At 42.5% G+C, this 15,422-nt stretch overlaps 1 protein-coding gene across 7 annotated transcripts in view; it reads right to left on the bottom strand.

Annotated features, from left to right (window-relative positions):
* Positions 1-15,422, bottom strand: part of LOC136863383 (solute carrier family 2, facilitated glucose transporter member 5) — a 437,285-nt gene that overhangs the window by 402,753 nt on the left and 19,110 nt on the right. For 3 of the 7 annotated variants that reach the window (XM_067139787.2, XM_067139790.2, XM_067139791.2), the window contains exon 2: positions 13,869-14,010. The exons of 2 other annotated variants lie outside the window; for them this stretch is intronic. In XM_067139787.2, coding sequence (XP_066995888.2) covers positions 13,869-13,922 — 54 coding nt within the window. In that variant the 5' untranslated portion in view covers positions 13,923-14,010. Of the gene's footprint in view, positions 1-13,868; positions 14,088-15,422 lie in introns of all 7 variants that reach the window. 2 more of the 7 variants (XM_067139788.2, XM_067139789.2) reach the window with 2 other exon arrangements.

Below are 15,422 nucleotides of genomic sequence, written 5' to 3'. Positions count from 1 at the left end.
AATTGCAACCCGACTCGAGAGACCTCAGTCAAGGTCCTTGCAAGTGGGAAGGATTATCCTGGTCATGTAAGTGAACCTAGAGCTGTCCTTTAAGTAGAAAGCCTTCCTCGTTGAGTTTCTTGAGAACGGCTTATGTAGAAATAGCTGGGTCTATACCCAGGATCACTCAGCTGAATAAGTACACATTGCTTACTACTACTAAATTGTACTAAATTGTTTTCATTCCTCCCGTGAAGGGGGAGGCGGGCCTCTTAGACGGTTACGCCGTTTCACAAGCCGGGAGATTTGTAGCTGTCAAAGTGTGTGTGTGTGTGTGTGTGTGTGTGTGTGTGTGTGTGTGTGTGTGTGTGTGTGTGTGTGTGTGTGTGTGTGTGTGTGTGTGTGTGTGTGTGTGTGTGTTGTCGGCCGTGGCCTATACTAGGAACTGTCCCGGCATTCGCCTTAGTGCAGGAATATGGAAAAACATGGAAAACTATTCTCAGGACAGCCGACGGCGTGGACCAGCTCCTCTCCGTCTCCCGAATACAGAGGTGTAGAGCCACGGTAGAGCCGTGGCCACCCGTCCTCTGCTCCGTTAGTTGGTCGGAGTGCAGAGCGGTCAGATCACGGACCAACCGTGGCCACTCGTAGGATTATTTTCGGGAGGCCATTTTAAATACATTTTGCTATTTGCTTTACGTCGCACCGACACAGATAGGTCTTATGGCGACAATGGGTTAGGAAAGGGCTAGGAGTGGGAAGGAAGCGGCCGTGTCCTTAATTAAGGAACAGCCCCAGCATTTGCCTGGTGTGAACATGGGAAACCACGGAAAACCATCTTCAGGGCTGCCGACAGTGGGGCTCGAACCCACTATTTCCCGGATGCAAGCTCACAGCCGCGCGCCCCTAACCACACGGCCAAATAATACCTTCGCTGTTATCAATTCGTGCAGGACTGATAAGAAAAAACCATGCTGCCACATACTACCAAAGGAAGTATTACAACAAATAGGGACTGCGGAAACTTCAGGCGTTTGTTTGTACTCCCGCCTCTCTATCTGCGCCTTCTGTCGAAGTGTTTGAAGACATCCATGATCCTGGACTATTTAAATTCTGACTTGACTGGTAAACAAACTCACTTCGAATAATTTTAACTTTTGAACTACACGGATAGCAGCCTCCACGGCGCAGATGCCGGACTCTCACTGCTGGTTTCCGCGGTTCGGAAAAAACGGAAGCGGGACAGGTTTTTCTCCGGGTACTGCGGTTTTCCATGTCATCTTTAATTCCAGCAACACTCTCCAATATAATTTGATCTGTCAGTCATTAATCATTGCTCCAGAGGAGTGCGACAGGCTTCGGCAGCCGGCACAATCCCTAACCTCGCCGCTAGGTGGGGGCTTCAGTCACTCCATTCCTGACCCAGTCGAATGACTGGAAACAGGTTGAGGATTTCCATTTTCAACTACACGGATAAATGTAATTTTCGTGTCGATATAGTATTTTCGTTACTCAACATAACCGAAGTGGAGAAGGGTGGGGGGGGCTAGTGGTTTCTGGTGATTTTCAAGCAGGAGCCTAGTGAGTAATCAGTAGAGCCCGGATTTCCATGTAAATGCATGTTCTCAAACTTTGCAAATATTCGTTTTATGGCTTAACGATTCCAAATAACCGTTCTTTTTCCCTGAATGTTTGCATGTTTTGGCCTTTTTAAGAGAAAATTCACGCATAATGCATATTTTGAAGCTTTTGGATTTAATAGCGAATGTTTGTACGTTTAATATTGCATAATATGAGTTTTCTCCTGACTTTGGCGCATATATAATGTTAACTTGCGTGACAGTGCCATTTATGAATGTTGGTTTGCAGAATTTATGACCATTTTTCCGCTTTGTACAGTATGTCTATTACTGAGTTACAGTAGTACACACGGGAGTGGTCCTATAAACCAATCATCATCATCATCATCATCATCATCATCATCATCATCATCATCATCTGTTTACCCTCCAGGTTCGGTTTTTCCCTCGGACTCAGCGAGGGATCCCACCGCTACCGCCTCAAGGGCGGTGTCCTGGAGCTTCAGACTCTTGGTCGTGGGATACAACTGGGGAGAATGACCAGTACCTCGCCCAGGCGGCCTCACCTGCTATGCTGAACAGGGGCCTTGTGAAGGGATGGGAAGATCGGATGGGATAGGCAAGGAAGAGGGAAGGAAGCGGCCGTGGCCTTAAGTTAGGTACCATCCCGGCATTCGCCTGGAGGAGAAGTGGGAAACCACGGAAAACCACTTCGAGGATGGCTGAGGTGGGAATCGAACCCACCTCTACTCAGTTGACCTCCTGAGGCTGAGTGGACCCCGTTCCAGCCCTCGTACCACTTTTCAAATTTCGTGGCAGAGCCGGGAATCGAACCCGGACCTCCGGGGGTGGCAGCTAATCACGCTAACCACTACACCACAGAGGCGGACATAAACCAATCAACCAAGCAATTTCATATCTGTTGCTTGAGTAAACATTGACGTAAGCCGAAGTCCCTTCGTCGATCTCTGTAATTTTTAGGAATAACGTGTGGTAGTTATGCCGGCCCCGTGATGTAGGGGTAGCGTGCCTGCCTCTTACCCGGAGGCGCCGGGTTCGATTCCCGGCCAGGTCAGGGATTTTTACCTGGACCCGAGGGCTGGTTCGAGGTCCACTCAGCCTACGTGATTAGAATTGAGGAGCTATCTGACGGTGAGATGGCGGCCCCGGTCTAGGAAGCCAAGAATAACGGCCGAGAGGATTCGTCGTGCTGACCACACGACACTTCGTAATCTGCAGGCCTTCGGGCTGAGCAGCGGTCGCTTGGAAAGCCAAGGCCCTTCAAGGGCTGTAGTGCCATGGGGGGGGCGGGGTCCTAGTTATACTTTTGCTATGAATTGAATCTTAAATTGTGCATTACTAATTGACGGCTCATTTCTTTGTCTATGTTAGGCAGCTTAACAAACCTTGGTTTTGCACTGAACCCTCTTCCGTTGTTATCCTGGAATTTTCTAACCGGAACTCTCACTCGTCACATGTCTTTGTAATCGCAGCAGGCAATCGTTAGCAGTTATTGAGGACATTCAAAAGCATCTGCAACCATCGCACGCAGAAGTAGCTGCGGCAGCTAGAGATAAGTCTAACAAAATGATTCTTTCAAATACTGACTTTGAATTCGTCAAACTTATGTAAGACGCATTATGGTGAAAATGCAAAAGACACAATTTGGCCTCACTTTGTCCCAAATGTCTTCATTTAAGTATGCACCTCTCACTTCTTGTGATCATTTTCTGTGTTTAAGAATATGCTGACATATGAACAGATGAGCTTAAATAGGGACAGTTTGTGGAAATTACGGTAGTTGTTGTACAATGTTTCAAAAGGAACTGAATTTTGATAGTGCATATTTTCAGTTTATTGTGCATGTTTTGCTATATGATAGCGCATGAGTGCACGCATATTTTGATAGTGCATATTTTTCAGTTTATTGTGCATGTTTTGCTATATGATAGCGCATGAGTGCACGCATATTTTGATAGTGCATATTTTTCAGTTTATTGTGCATGTTTTGCTATATGATAGCGCATGAGTTCACGCATATTTTGATAGTGCATACTTTTCAGTTTATTGTGCATGTTTTGCTATATGAAAGCGCATGAGTGCACGCATATTTGATAGTGCATGGAAATCCGGGCTCTAGTAATCACATTTCACTGTTGACAAGACTGATTTCACTATGTATACACCGCGATCCAAATTCCGTCTGTCTGAGCGGCTACATCATACAACTAGCACCGTTGTGATGGCAGAATAGTGAAGCGTGACTGGAAAATGGAATGTTTAGCGATGAATAAACTATCGCCAACATTCGTCACACACTGAGGCTCAAGGTCTTTCTTCGTTGTCGCAACTGTGTTGAATTACTGTAGTTACGTTCTGCGCTGTACACGCGACTTCAGCTTGTCTGCTGCACGTGACCACTGAGTATGACCTAATTACAGTCCTCAGCACGCAAGGTTAGTCACTAAAAGGTAAATGTCGCCGCTCTATTCTCTTGTAATGTTGAACACATTTCTTAATAGACAACATAGCGGTCCACATACCACGAAAAACATAAAATTAAGCAATTTCCTCAATTGTGGCGAAAGTAGGGCCCGGAAATGTTTCAAATTCTGAGTCTTGGGTAGCTCTTTCAAACTAAGAAACTGGGCGAGTTGGCCGTGCGGTTAAGGGCGCGCGGCTGTGAGCTTGCATCCGGGAGATAGTGGGTTCGAATCCACTGTCGGCAGCCCTGAAGATGGTTTTCTGCGGTTTCCCATTTTCACACCAGGCAAATACCTTCATTAAGGCCACGGCCGCTTCCTTCCAACTCCTAGCCTTTTCCTACCCCATCGTCGCCATGAGATCTATCTATGTCAGTGCGACGTAAAGACATTAGCAAAAAAAAAAAAATCAAACTAAGAAAACAATTTTCGAAAATCACTTTCGACCTAAATGCAGTTCCGGACAAACTGCCCCAAACCGCTTGTTTCTTTAATCGTTTTCTTTTTTTTTTATTCGAAACCTAGCCAGATTAACTTATTTACATAATTCTTTCTGTAATGTGTTCCTTGGTTCAATAACCTCAGGTGTTTTTTGAAAAATATCCATACCGGTACGGAATGTAATTATAAGGGCTTAAGGCGACACTCCGGAGATAACAATTGATATTTTGGTCATTTTTTTTTTTGGTAAAAAAATTTTAATGACTCAAATTGAAAGGATTGAGTTTATTTTTTCTTGTCACGAAGTTATTTCCACTGAATTCAAGCTATTTATCACTGTAATAATGTCCGCCTCCGTAGCGTAACGGTTAGTGTTATTAGCTGCCGTCGTCGGGGGCCCGGGTTCGATTCCCGGTACTGCCAGAAATTTAAAACTGGCAGGAGGGCTGGTACGTGATTGAAATGGTACATGCAGCTCACCTCCAATGGGGGGGTGTACCCGAAAAGAGCTGCACCACCTCAGGATGAGGATACGAGTTCACTTCACTTCTTCACTGTAATAATACTTTGTTTGCTAATTGTAATTTACATTTAAATCCCATCTTTCTGCCATAATATTCTGCTAAATGTTACAAAATTTGTATGGTATATGTATCACAGTCGGCCCCGTGGTGTAGGGGTAGCGTGCCTACCTCTTACCAGGGGTTACGTCTCAAAACTCACGAGTCTCAAAACTTACGGGCTATAATTAGTAACAAATAGTATCAAAACTCACGACTACAAACTGGTAGCTAAAGTAAACAATCTAATGAGTCTCAAAATTCACGAATCCGGACAGCAGGTGCTTGCGATAACTGCAGGAGGGATGAGGTGACTCACGTTTCCCTTCAAACCATGTTTTTCCACCGACTTAGGGCAGTCACCCAGATAGCAGATTGCCTATAAGTTATTTATCTATTTTCTTAAATAATTTACGAACCCTTTTTAGTCGCTTTTTACGACAGGCTGGGGATACTTTGAATGTTATTCTGCCACCCCAACCGATGGTGGAAAAATAATGGTTAATGAATGAAAGGGAGCGGGGTGTATTATTATTATCATTATTTTAAAAATATTTTGCTGTTGTCTTAAAGTTAATATAATGCATTTTTCCCTTTCACATAAATTTGAAACAATGACGTATGGCCTCCGGGGAGGTCTGGTGCAGGTCTTTAGACTTGACACCGTATAGGCGACCTGCACGTCTGTGAGGATGAGGCCCTACCTAAGATGAAGTCTAATGTTGAAGATGACACGAACACCCAGTCCCCGAGCCATAGAAATTAACTAATGAAAGTTAAAATCTCCCACCCAACCGGAAATCGAACCCGGGAACCCTGGACCCCTTGGACCAAAGGCCAGCATGCTGACAATTTATGCAAGCAGCTGCATGACATAAAACTAAAGTACCGGTAGGTATATTGCCCGCTGCTAGTTAAAAGAAACTGTTAGTTGTTAGTACTGGGGCTTAGTTCCATAATGCGGCCAGAAGGCGGCATTTACTTTAATAAGGAATTTTATTTAGAGATATTAGAGATCAAGGCAGTTAATTCACTCATTTAGTTTCAACATTTAGAGGTTCATTTGGAAAAAGGCGTATTTCTAATTTTCGTAAGTGTTCATCTATTCCTTTATTTCAATCTACCAGACACATTTAAACCGGAAAAAATATATGCATGACGCATCCTATTATTCCGCGCGATATAACTGAGTGATATTTGAAACTCATTCGGGTATTTGATTTGATTATTCATTCGACTATTTAAATAATCCGACGGAAGTTATTTGATTATTAAAGGTATTCGAACTGGGCGAGTTGGGCGTTCGGCTAGGAGCGTGCAGCTGTGAGCTTGCATCCGGGAGATAGTGGGTTCGAACCCCACTGTCGGCAGCCCTGAAGATGCTTTTCCGTGGTTTTCCATTTTCACACCAGGCAAATGCTGGGGCTGTACCTTAACTAAGACCACGGCAGCTTCCTTCTCATTCCTGGGCTTTTCCTATCCCATCGTCGCCATAAGACTTACCTGTGTCGGTGCGACGTAAAACAAACAGGAAAAAGAAAGTATTCGATTATCCTATCACTAATAGGGTGGGCATTTATCCATTTAAAGAAGGACTGGCCTTGCTCATGAGTTTTGAGACCGGCGCAGGTAGAGAAACTCTTTCTAATCCTCTTCCAGGAATTCGTGAGTTTTGAGACTGGCCCAGGTAGAGAAACTTGTTCTTACTAATCCTCTTCCTGGAATTCGTGAGTTTTGAGACTCGTGAGTTTTGAAACTCGTGAGTTTTGAGACGACACGTTACCGGGAGGCCCCGGGTTCGATTCCCGGCCAGGTCAGGGATTTTTCTCTCGACCTGAGATCTGATTCGAGGTCCACTCAGCCTACGTGGTTAGAAGTGAGGAGCTATCTGACGGTGAGATAGCGGCCCCGGTCTAGAGAGCCAAGAATAACGGCCGACCGGATTCGCCGTGCTGACCACACGACACCTCGTAATCTGCAGGACTTCGGGATGAGCAGCGGTCGCTTGGTAGGCCAAGGCCTTTCAAGGGCTGTAGTGCCATGGGGTTTGGTTTTTTTTAATATGTATCACAGCTATATTAAGAAACCTACGTGTGGAATTCTTGATTGAAGAATTTTTTAAGTAGTAGGGATTTTAAGTCCAAAATTTTAGAACGTAAAAATTACACAAACTTTAGTACGATATATCTCCTTATATAAATTATGTACATAAGAATCGATACGTAGTGCTTTAAAAGAAGTAGTAGGTACCTAATTACGAATTCACATTAACATGTTAATTTTCATGAAAAAATGGATTAAAAAGTTTCAGAAAAATATTTCGGAAAAACTATTAATTGTATATGAAAGAAGTGTTCGTGATATCTCTTTTATGTAGGTGACATTCCCACAAAGTTTCGTGAAAATCCATGCATCATCATCATCATCATCATCTGTTTACCCTCCAGGTTCGGTTTTTCCCTCGGACTTAGCGAGGGATCCCACCTCTACCGCCTCAAGGGCAGTGTCCTGGAGCTTCAGACTCTTGGTCGTGGGATACAACTGGGGAGTATGACCAGTAACTCGCCCAGGCGGCCTCACCTGCTATGCTGAACAGGGGCCTTGTGGAGGGATGGGAAGATTGGAAGGGATAGGCAAGGAAGAGTAAAGGAAGCGGCCGTGGCCTTAAGTTAGGTACCATCCCGGCATTCGCCTGGAGGAGAAGTGGGAAACCATGGAAAACCACTTCCAGGATGGCTGAGGTGGGAATCGAACCCACCTCTACTCAGTTGACCTCCCGAGGCTGAGTGGACCCCGTTCCAGCCCTCGTACCACTTTTCAAATTTCGTGGCAGAGCCGGGAATCGAACCCGGGCCTCCGGGGGTGGCAGCTAATCACGCTAACCACTACACCACAGAGGCGGACGAAAATCCATGCATTAGGTAAAAATATATTTTTATCTCCGGAGTGTCGCCTTAAGTGAAACTCTCCATTGACTCACATTAGCGCTCGTAGTGGTGCTTAAGTGAAACTCTCCGTTGACTCACATTAGTGCTCGTAGTGGTAGAAAAAGGCAAACTGCTTGTCTAATCGATCAGATAACGATGATTAAGAAAATGATTGTAATTATTATTATTATTATTATTGATTTAAGCCCACTAAGGAGCGCTGATGACTAGTTCTTCCTCGATGCTCTTCTTTGTTTCCAATATCTCTTGACCGGGCGAGTTGGCCGTGCGCGTAGAGGCGCGCGGCTGTGAGCTTGCATTCGGGAGGTAGTAGGTTCGAATCCCACTATCGGCAGCCCTGAAGATGGTTTTCCGTGGTTTGCTATTTTCACACCAGGCAAATGCTGGGGCTGTACCTTAATTAAGGCCACGGCCGCTTCCTTCCAACTCCTAGGCCTTTCCTATCCCATCGTCGCCATAAGACCTATCTGTGTCGGTGCGACGTAAAGCCCCTAGCAACAAAAAAAGCAATATCTCTTGAGCCCTGCTGATAATTTCTCCTTTCTCTCCTGTGAAAGGGGCTTCCGACTTCTAGGAACTCTAGGTGATGGGGTCCAAGACTGTACCATAGCACAAAATTTGGAACGATCTTCTATATCAATGTCTGAAATCCCAGCTGAATCCAAGTCCTTCTGTACTTCATTAAGCCACAAGCTTCCAGTCTTGTAGTTTTTAACCAAATATTTATATTTTATATTTTATTTATATATTCATTGATCTGTCTCAGCTGTATCCTTAGCTTTGACAAAATGAAAGTGACTGAGGTATAAGTGATGCTAGTAATGCCATTCCTTCTGCAGCCAGTCCCTGCTATGAATGGTGTGAAAATATTGCTCATAGGGTCAGTTGGTGCATGCATTTCAGTGGGCTTGGCAGACTGATATGTAATAGCAACTTCTGGTTCGGCGAGGAAAGCAACGGGAAACTACCTCACTCCTCATTTCCCTAGTACGCCTCTTCAGTGATGCCTAGGCCATCTATGACAGTTGATGGCGGAACTGTTGAGGATCCAACCAGCCTTCGGGCTGAGGACTAAACATACATTTTATTTTTATATTTTATTTATATATTTTATATTTTATTTACCTAAAATTCGTAGCTCATATCCCTAGGATGTTTTCAACATTGAGTTGCTTCCCTGAAGGGCGAGAACTGTGCCTGCTGCCAACTTGACTAGTTACATATTCAAATCACCAGACACATAACCATAGGAAAGTAACCTCAACAGTAGCGTAGCCATGATCGGCCACGGCGAAGGGAGGGGAGGGCTTTTAGTGCCGGGATATCCCAGGACGGGTTCTGGTTGCCAGGTGCAGGTCTTTCTATTTGAATCCCGTAGGCGACCTGCGCGTCGTGATGAGGATGAAATGATGTTGAAGACAACATATACACCCAACCCCCGTGCCATTGGAATTAACCAATTAAGGTTAAAATCCCCGACCCGGCCGGGAATCGAACCCGGGACTCTCTGAACCGAAGGCCAGTACGCCGACCGTTCAGCCAACGAGTCGGACTACAACGTGATGATAGAACACAATGCAGGTGCCTGTGCGTGTGTTGTGCGCTCATGCATGACTCTTGTCATTATGAGGACACGGATACAAGTGAGTTATATTGATATTTGATTGCAGTACACTACAAAATCTTGCAATAAAATACAGAGCAAGAACAATACGATCAAGTTCAACAGTTTTACAGCGAACGGTTTGTTTAGTTTATAATCTAAAATCCAACTTCCAAGTCTTCTTGGAAAACAGGTTCAATAGATATGTTGGTTCTACAATTATGTACCTGTATGTGTGTTTAGTTTGTCAGTTTCTGTTTATTTCAGTTTTTTAATAAAATTTCCATGGAGGGGGTTTTAACCCCCAGAAACCCCTACCCCCTTGGCTACGCCCCTGAACCCCAATATAAACATTAATAACGGAGGTTCTCTTCCCCAAGTAAATCATAAAAGTTAAGATGAAATAAAATGAGATATTCATAATCAAGTCGGTTTTCAAGTTCATTGAGGAATTAAGGAAAGCTATTTTTTTCTTTGCTATTTGCTTTACGTCGCACCGACACAGATAGGTCTTATGGCGACGAAGGGACTGGAATGGCCTAGGAATGGGAAGGAGGTGGCCGTGACCTTAGTTAAGGTACAACATCAGCATTTGCCTGGTGTGAAAATGGGAAACCACGGAAGACCCTCTTCAGGGCTGCCGACAGTGGGGTTCGAACCCACTATCTCCCGGACGCGAGCTGGCAGCTGAGCGCCCCTGACCGCATGGCCAACTCGCCCGGTAATTAAGGAAAGAAACACACTCTCTCACCCTAACTCATTTAAATGTAATACATTTCTGCCTTTATTTTCATATACGCATTACTATGACAGTATTCAGTAGCGGCGCTAAGAAGCGCCTCCTCCCCCCCCCCCCCGCAATAATTGAAAATGGGCCTCTTGTTTCCTGACACGGAAAAATACACGTTTATTTCGTAGTACAAGTTTGTATATTATTACAATGAACAGCAATAATAATAATAATTGTTCCGAGGTATCTGTGGAACAGCAGAGGTGAAAGAAGGTGCTGGGTGGGAATAGGTCTCAACTTACGAAATTAAAGTTAATTTAAAACTTTAACAAAGGTTATATTTTCTTTTCAAGATAAATAAATAACAGAATATAACAGGTACCAAGTAGCAGATCAACAAATTAAGAAAATACAATTACAGTTTGTTACTGGATTTGGGCTTCGAGCCCCAGACTCACAATCCTTGAGCTATAAGCCCAACTTTACCTATATACAAGGTACAACAAAGGGGCAGAAAACCCCAATCATGCCAAGGAGCACTTGCTCCCAATTACCCAGTAAAGCCTCCTCGAGGCACACAGAAAATCCACTTTTAAGAAAGAGCAAACCCGCTCTCAAAGTTCAAGCCTATTCAAAGGCCACACCAAACTCCACCTTCAATCTGCCCTCCAGGCACACAAGAACAGGGGTAATAATACCCAACCTACTGAGGCCTATTCAGTAAAGAAACAGGTCAATTACGTGGCCCAAAATTCTGAGTTGAATGGAGGGGTAACTAGCACTCCTAATACATTTTCAAAACCTATTTGGCACTAGGCCGCTTATGCAAGGGCTAATCCCATACTACGGAGGTGACACGATAAGAAAACTTATTTACATTACGAAGGGAGAAAAAAGGAAATGAAAACGTAGTCACCTCAGAACAATATGAGTGGGAGCTCGAGAGGGTTAGGCACTCTCTATCCCAATTTATAGTTAAAAAGCCAAAATTTTACCAAATGTCTATTACATTTTAAGGATAGGTTACATGAGAAAAGTTTCGAACCTGCCCCGAGGGTTAAACTGCTGAGCTAGCAAGAAATAAAGTTATTAAACGGCCATTACCTTGTGAATGAACTGCTGCCCGAAGAAAGAGGCGCTTCCCGCCCCCTGCTACATAATCACACTAGGAGAGATGTTACTGAAGTGGCCCCGAGACCTAAAAATCAGCAGTTTATATACCCTCGTGGAAAATTCGAGACGTTTCATGAATGATTACAACCCGCCCACAAAATTTTATTGGGTAACAGCAAAAACTAATACACCAGACGAAGAAGAAACACCTTATTGGTGGAAAATTAATTACAGAAATTCCTCATTGGTCAAATTCAAAACTGGCGGAAAGAGAAGGGTTATACTGCCAACCCAAACAATGACTGAAAGAAATGTAATAAAGAACAAACTTATGAATACCAAATTTCTTTAAAAAAAAGTTCCTTCACTTCGCACTAGGGTGCACAATTATAGTTCTTAAGTAGTGCCATCTAGAAGAGAATGTTCACACTTCTTACTACAGAGAAAACAAAAACAAATCGAAATCGACATAGTTCAGAACACTTCAAAATTTACAGTAAAGACATCTTCTGAGAAACCCTAGAATTAATGTGGTTGTTAAAGTTCAGGCTTTCTCCAGTAGAGGAGTTTCAACTGGCGCAATGTTTGAATTAGCGGCGTGGAGGTGTACCGCCCGGTACAACAACAATAACAACAACAACAACAATAATAATAATAATAATAATAATAATAATAATAATAATAATAATAATAACTGCCGGGTTGAGTGGCTCAGACGGTTAAGGCGCTGGCCTTCAGTCCGGTGGTATTTGAAGGTGCTCAAATACGACAGCCTCGTGTCGGTAGATTTACTGGCACGTAAAGGAACTCCCGCGGGACTAAATTCCGGCACCTCGGCATCTCCGAAGACCGTAAAAACAGTTAGTGGGACGTAAAGCATATAGCATTATTATTATTCATTAATAATAATAATAATAATAATAATAATAATAATAATAATAATAATAATAATACACAATTTAGTTTTCAAATTCGAAGGAATTAATGTAATACACTAATATGGTATGAACACACACACAGAGAGAGAGAGAGAGAGAGAGAGAGGAAATGCATATTCGAATTATAGTAACCAATACACTCTGACCATCACAATACTAAGAGATAATATCGTTCCGAGGACCAAATAATTTACTACTATTTACAACTCAACCGTCCATCGCAGGTCAAGTTAGCTACACTGACTGCCGAGAGTTATAAACAGGCTCGAAAATTCAGTATTTAGAGTTTAGATAAGGAGAGGTGACTTTGCTTTGCTTTGCTCCTGTTTTTACTGATGATGATGTTTGTTGTTTAAAGGGGCCTAACAGCTAGGTCATCGGCCCTGTATTTACTGCGACAGTAGTGTGACTCAATGGAAATCGAAGTTTCAATGAACTTCTCACGTTTTCAGTACGTGCCTCGAACTTTTTTGAAAGAGTATCACCTCCTATTCATTCCTTTGGCGAGAGACCTGTCTTCAGATGCTTCCTTCCAAGTCTCAGAACACGAAACTTTTAAATTCACAAAATTGAAACAAAGGCATTTTGACATACCTGAGCTAATAGAATTATTATAGTACCTCAAAGTCACTTGTTTGCCTTTGTTGCTTGTACTTACTCATGGTCTCTTTCTCTGGGGAGATTCTTGTGTCACATAACCGGAGAATGAATAAATCTTGACACATTTTATTGTGAGAATCATAAAATGACTGGTGGGAATATCTGATATCCTGCATCCCAAGATCATTACAACTGAAACTGAATCTGGATGGGTGGGTGCAGTTTGGTTTCTTCGGAAGAGGTTTTGATGAATGCGTGAAATAAATACACATTGCGTTAATTTTGATACCATAAGGAAATTACTTGTTTTTATTTATTCATGAATTCATGATTTCAGTTTAACCTCAGGCTAGTCTAATGCTAAGATAGTTTTGAAACGAAATATTTTAGATACAGTGCTCCCCTTGCCCGTTTATCTCTATTTTTCTTCCATGTACAGACATCTCTTGATCTTTTCCTTCTACGTCTTGGCTCGGCAGCTATAACGCTATTTCCACAGACTCTAATCTCTTGTTACAATCCATTTTACTAGTTATACAAATTACGTAAGTGTGAACACTGGCTTCTCTGTAATAATGAAAGAAGTCGATGCACTGAACAACGCATTATTAACAGCAAACCTTTTTTTTAAAACAGTAAGCTTCTTTCCGTTACCAAGTTCCTTTGGACATGCCAAGTTATGGAACAGAACATGTTGTGGACATACTCAGTTTTGAAACAGAGCTGAAATTTTAAAGTTTAATATCTAAGGAATAAGAAGAGTTATGGAACAAAACATTATCACGCATTAAATATGAAATATACAATAGCTCATTTTTTTTAACTTTTGTGTACATGTTGAGTTTTGAAGCTAACCGACTCATATAATAGGTAATGAAAATAGTCACTCTTACCTGCAGGAATATTTCCCAAAGTGTTTTATTCTCAACGTCAACCATTTGGACCATGCTGTAGAAATCAGCTCCTCCGCATATCTGTCGTTCGTGAATTTCTGAGAATCACTGAAGAAATGTTCGAAAACCATTCACTCAGCATCTATACAAGAAGGTCTACCCATTATTCAGCGTAGAGATCGATCGTAAATCATCGCAGAGGGAGGTGACACAGGCCAGCTGCCCAACCGTGTGACAAACAGGAATCACAAGCAGAATGAGCAATACGTAAGAAGTGAGTAATATACAGCGAAATCTCCGTACAGTGTAACGATAAAACATTATGGTCCCGGCCTTAAATTCCATTAATTCAATGTAAAATTCCTCTCGATTGAACGATACTCTCGTTAACGATAAATCTCTCCATTATGATCAGACTCCGATGAGGTGCTCTCCTCCCGATAATCCAAACACAAATAGTCATTCTTACCTGCAGGAATATTTCCCAAAGTGTTTTATTATGGACGTCAACCATTTGGATCCTGCTGTAGAAATCATCTCTTGCCCACATCCGTGAATTTTTGAAAATCTCTGAAGAAATGTTCCAAAACCATTCACTCAACTTCTACACAACATGGAATTAAACTTACGTGGTGTGTGAGGGCCTAGCAAGCAAGAGTGTTTATAGATTTGTACTTATCTAAGGTGTGGATTTGTTGAGCAACTGTGGGAACACAGCAGCTGCGGAGTTCCAGGAAGACAATGTGCATACCAGAAAGATTCATACGGCAGTACTGTAGCTTTTGGACATTTATTCAGAGAGAATAAACACTTCCCTGATAAGGAAGTTGCCCGTGAAGACAAAGTATACTATATACAGTTATGACTATACAGATGATTCCTTAGAATGGATAATGAACCTTTCAAGGCTTTGAGGTCCACAGTGTTTGTTAACGACTCTGATAGACTGAAACTTGAGCGGAATTCTTCGAAGAACTTTGGAATTGTTCCTCATGCACCGATCATGAGACGTATGACCTCCATGTTATCCAGCCCGTATTCACGTCGGTAGAAGGGGATAGTTAACAAAGATGTTAAAGAAGGTGCCGAGGTGAATGGGTCTATCTGCAATATCAAAATTAATTTAAAACTTGAACCGAAGGTTATATTTCTTCAAAAAACAACAACTTAACAAATCTTCACTTAGTGAACGTAACAACATGTCAGGTACAAAAGCAATCTTGAAACCAGACTAGGAAAATCCAAGATCAGTGAATTGTACAGATTCTGAGCTTCAAGCCTCTAGTTTTACAATTTCACAGATACCGGATCCAGTTTACAACTTTAATTCAAAACAAGGATTCATTTAGTCAAGGGCAGAAATCCCCTAATTCAAGAGCACTTGCTCCCAAAATACAATATCTATCCTTCCAAAGGCATTCGTTACTCTTACAAAACTTTGAAAAAGAGCTAACAGGCTCTCAGTTTCTTACGGCCCACTCAAGGCAACATTACATCAAAATTTACAAATTGAATTGGTTTTTACACAGTGGTATCTAGTAACCAACCTACAAG

The sequence above is a fragment of the Anabrus simplex genome, chromosome 2 (assembly GCF_040414725.1).
Source record: "Anabrus simplex isolate iqAnaSimp1 chromosome 2, ASM4041472v1, whole genome shotgun sequence".
Taxonomy (NCBI): domain Eukaryota; kingdom Metazoa; phylum Arthropoda; class Insecta; order Orthoptera; family Tettigoniidae; genus Anabrus; species Anabrus simplex.
This window is presented reverse-complemented; position numbering and strand designations above follow the sequence as displayed.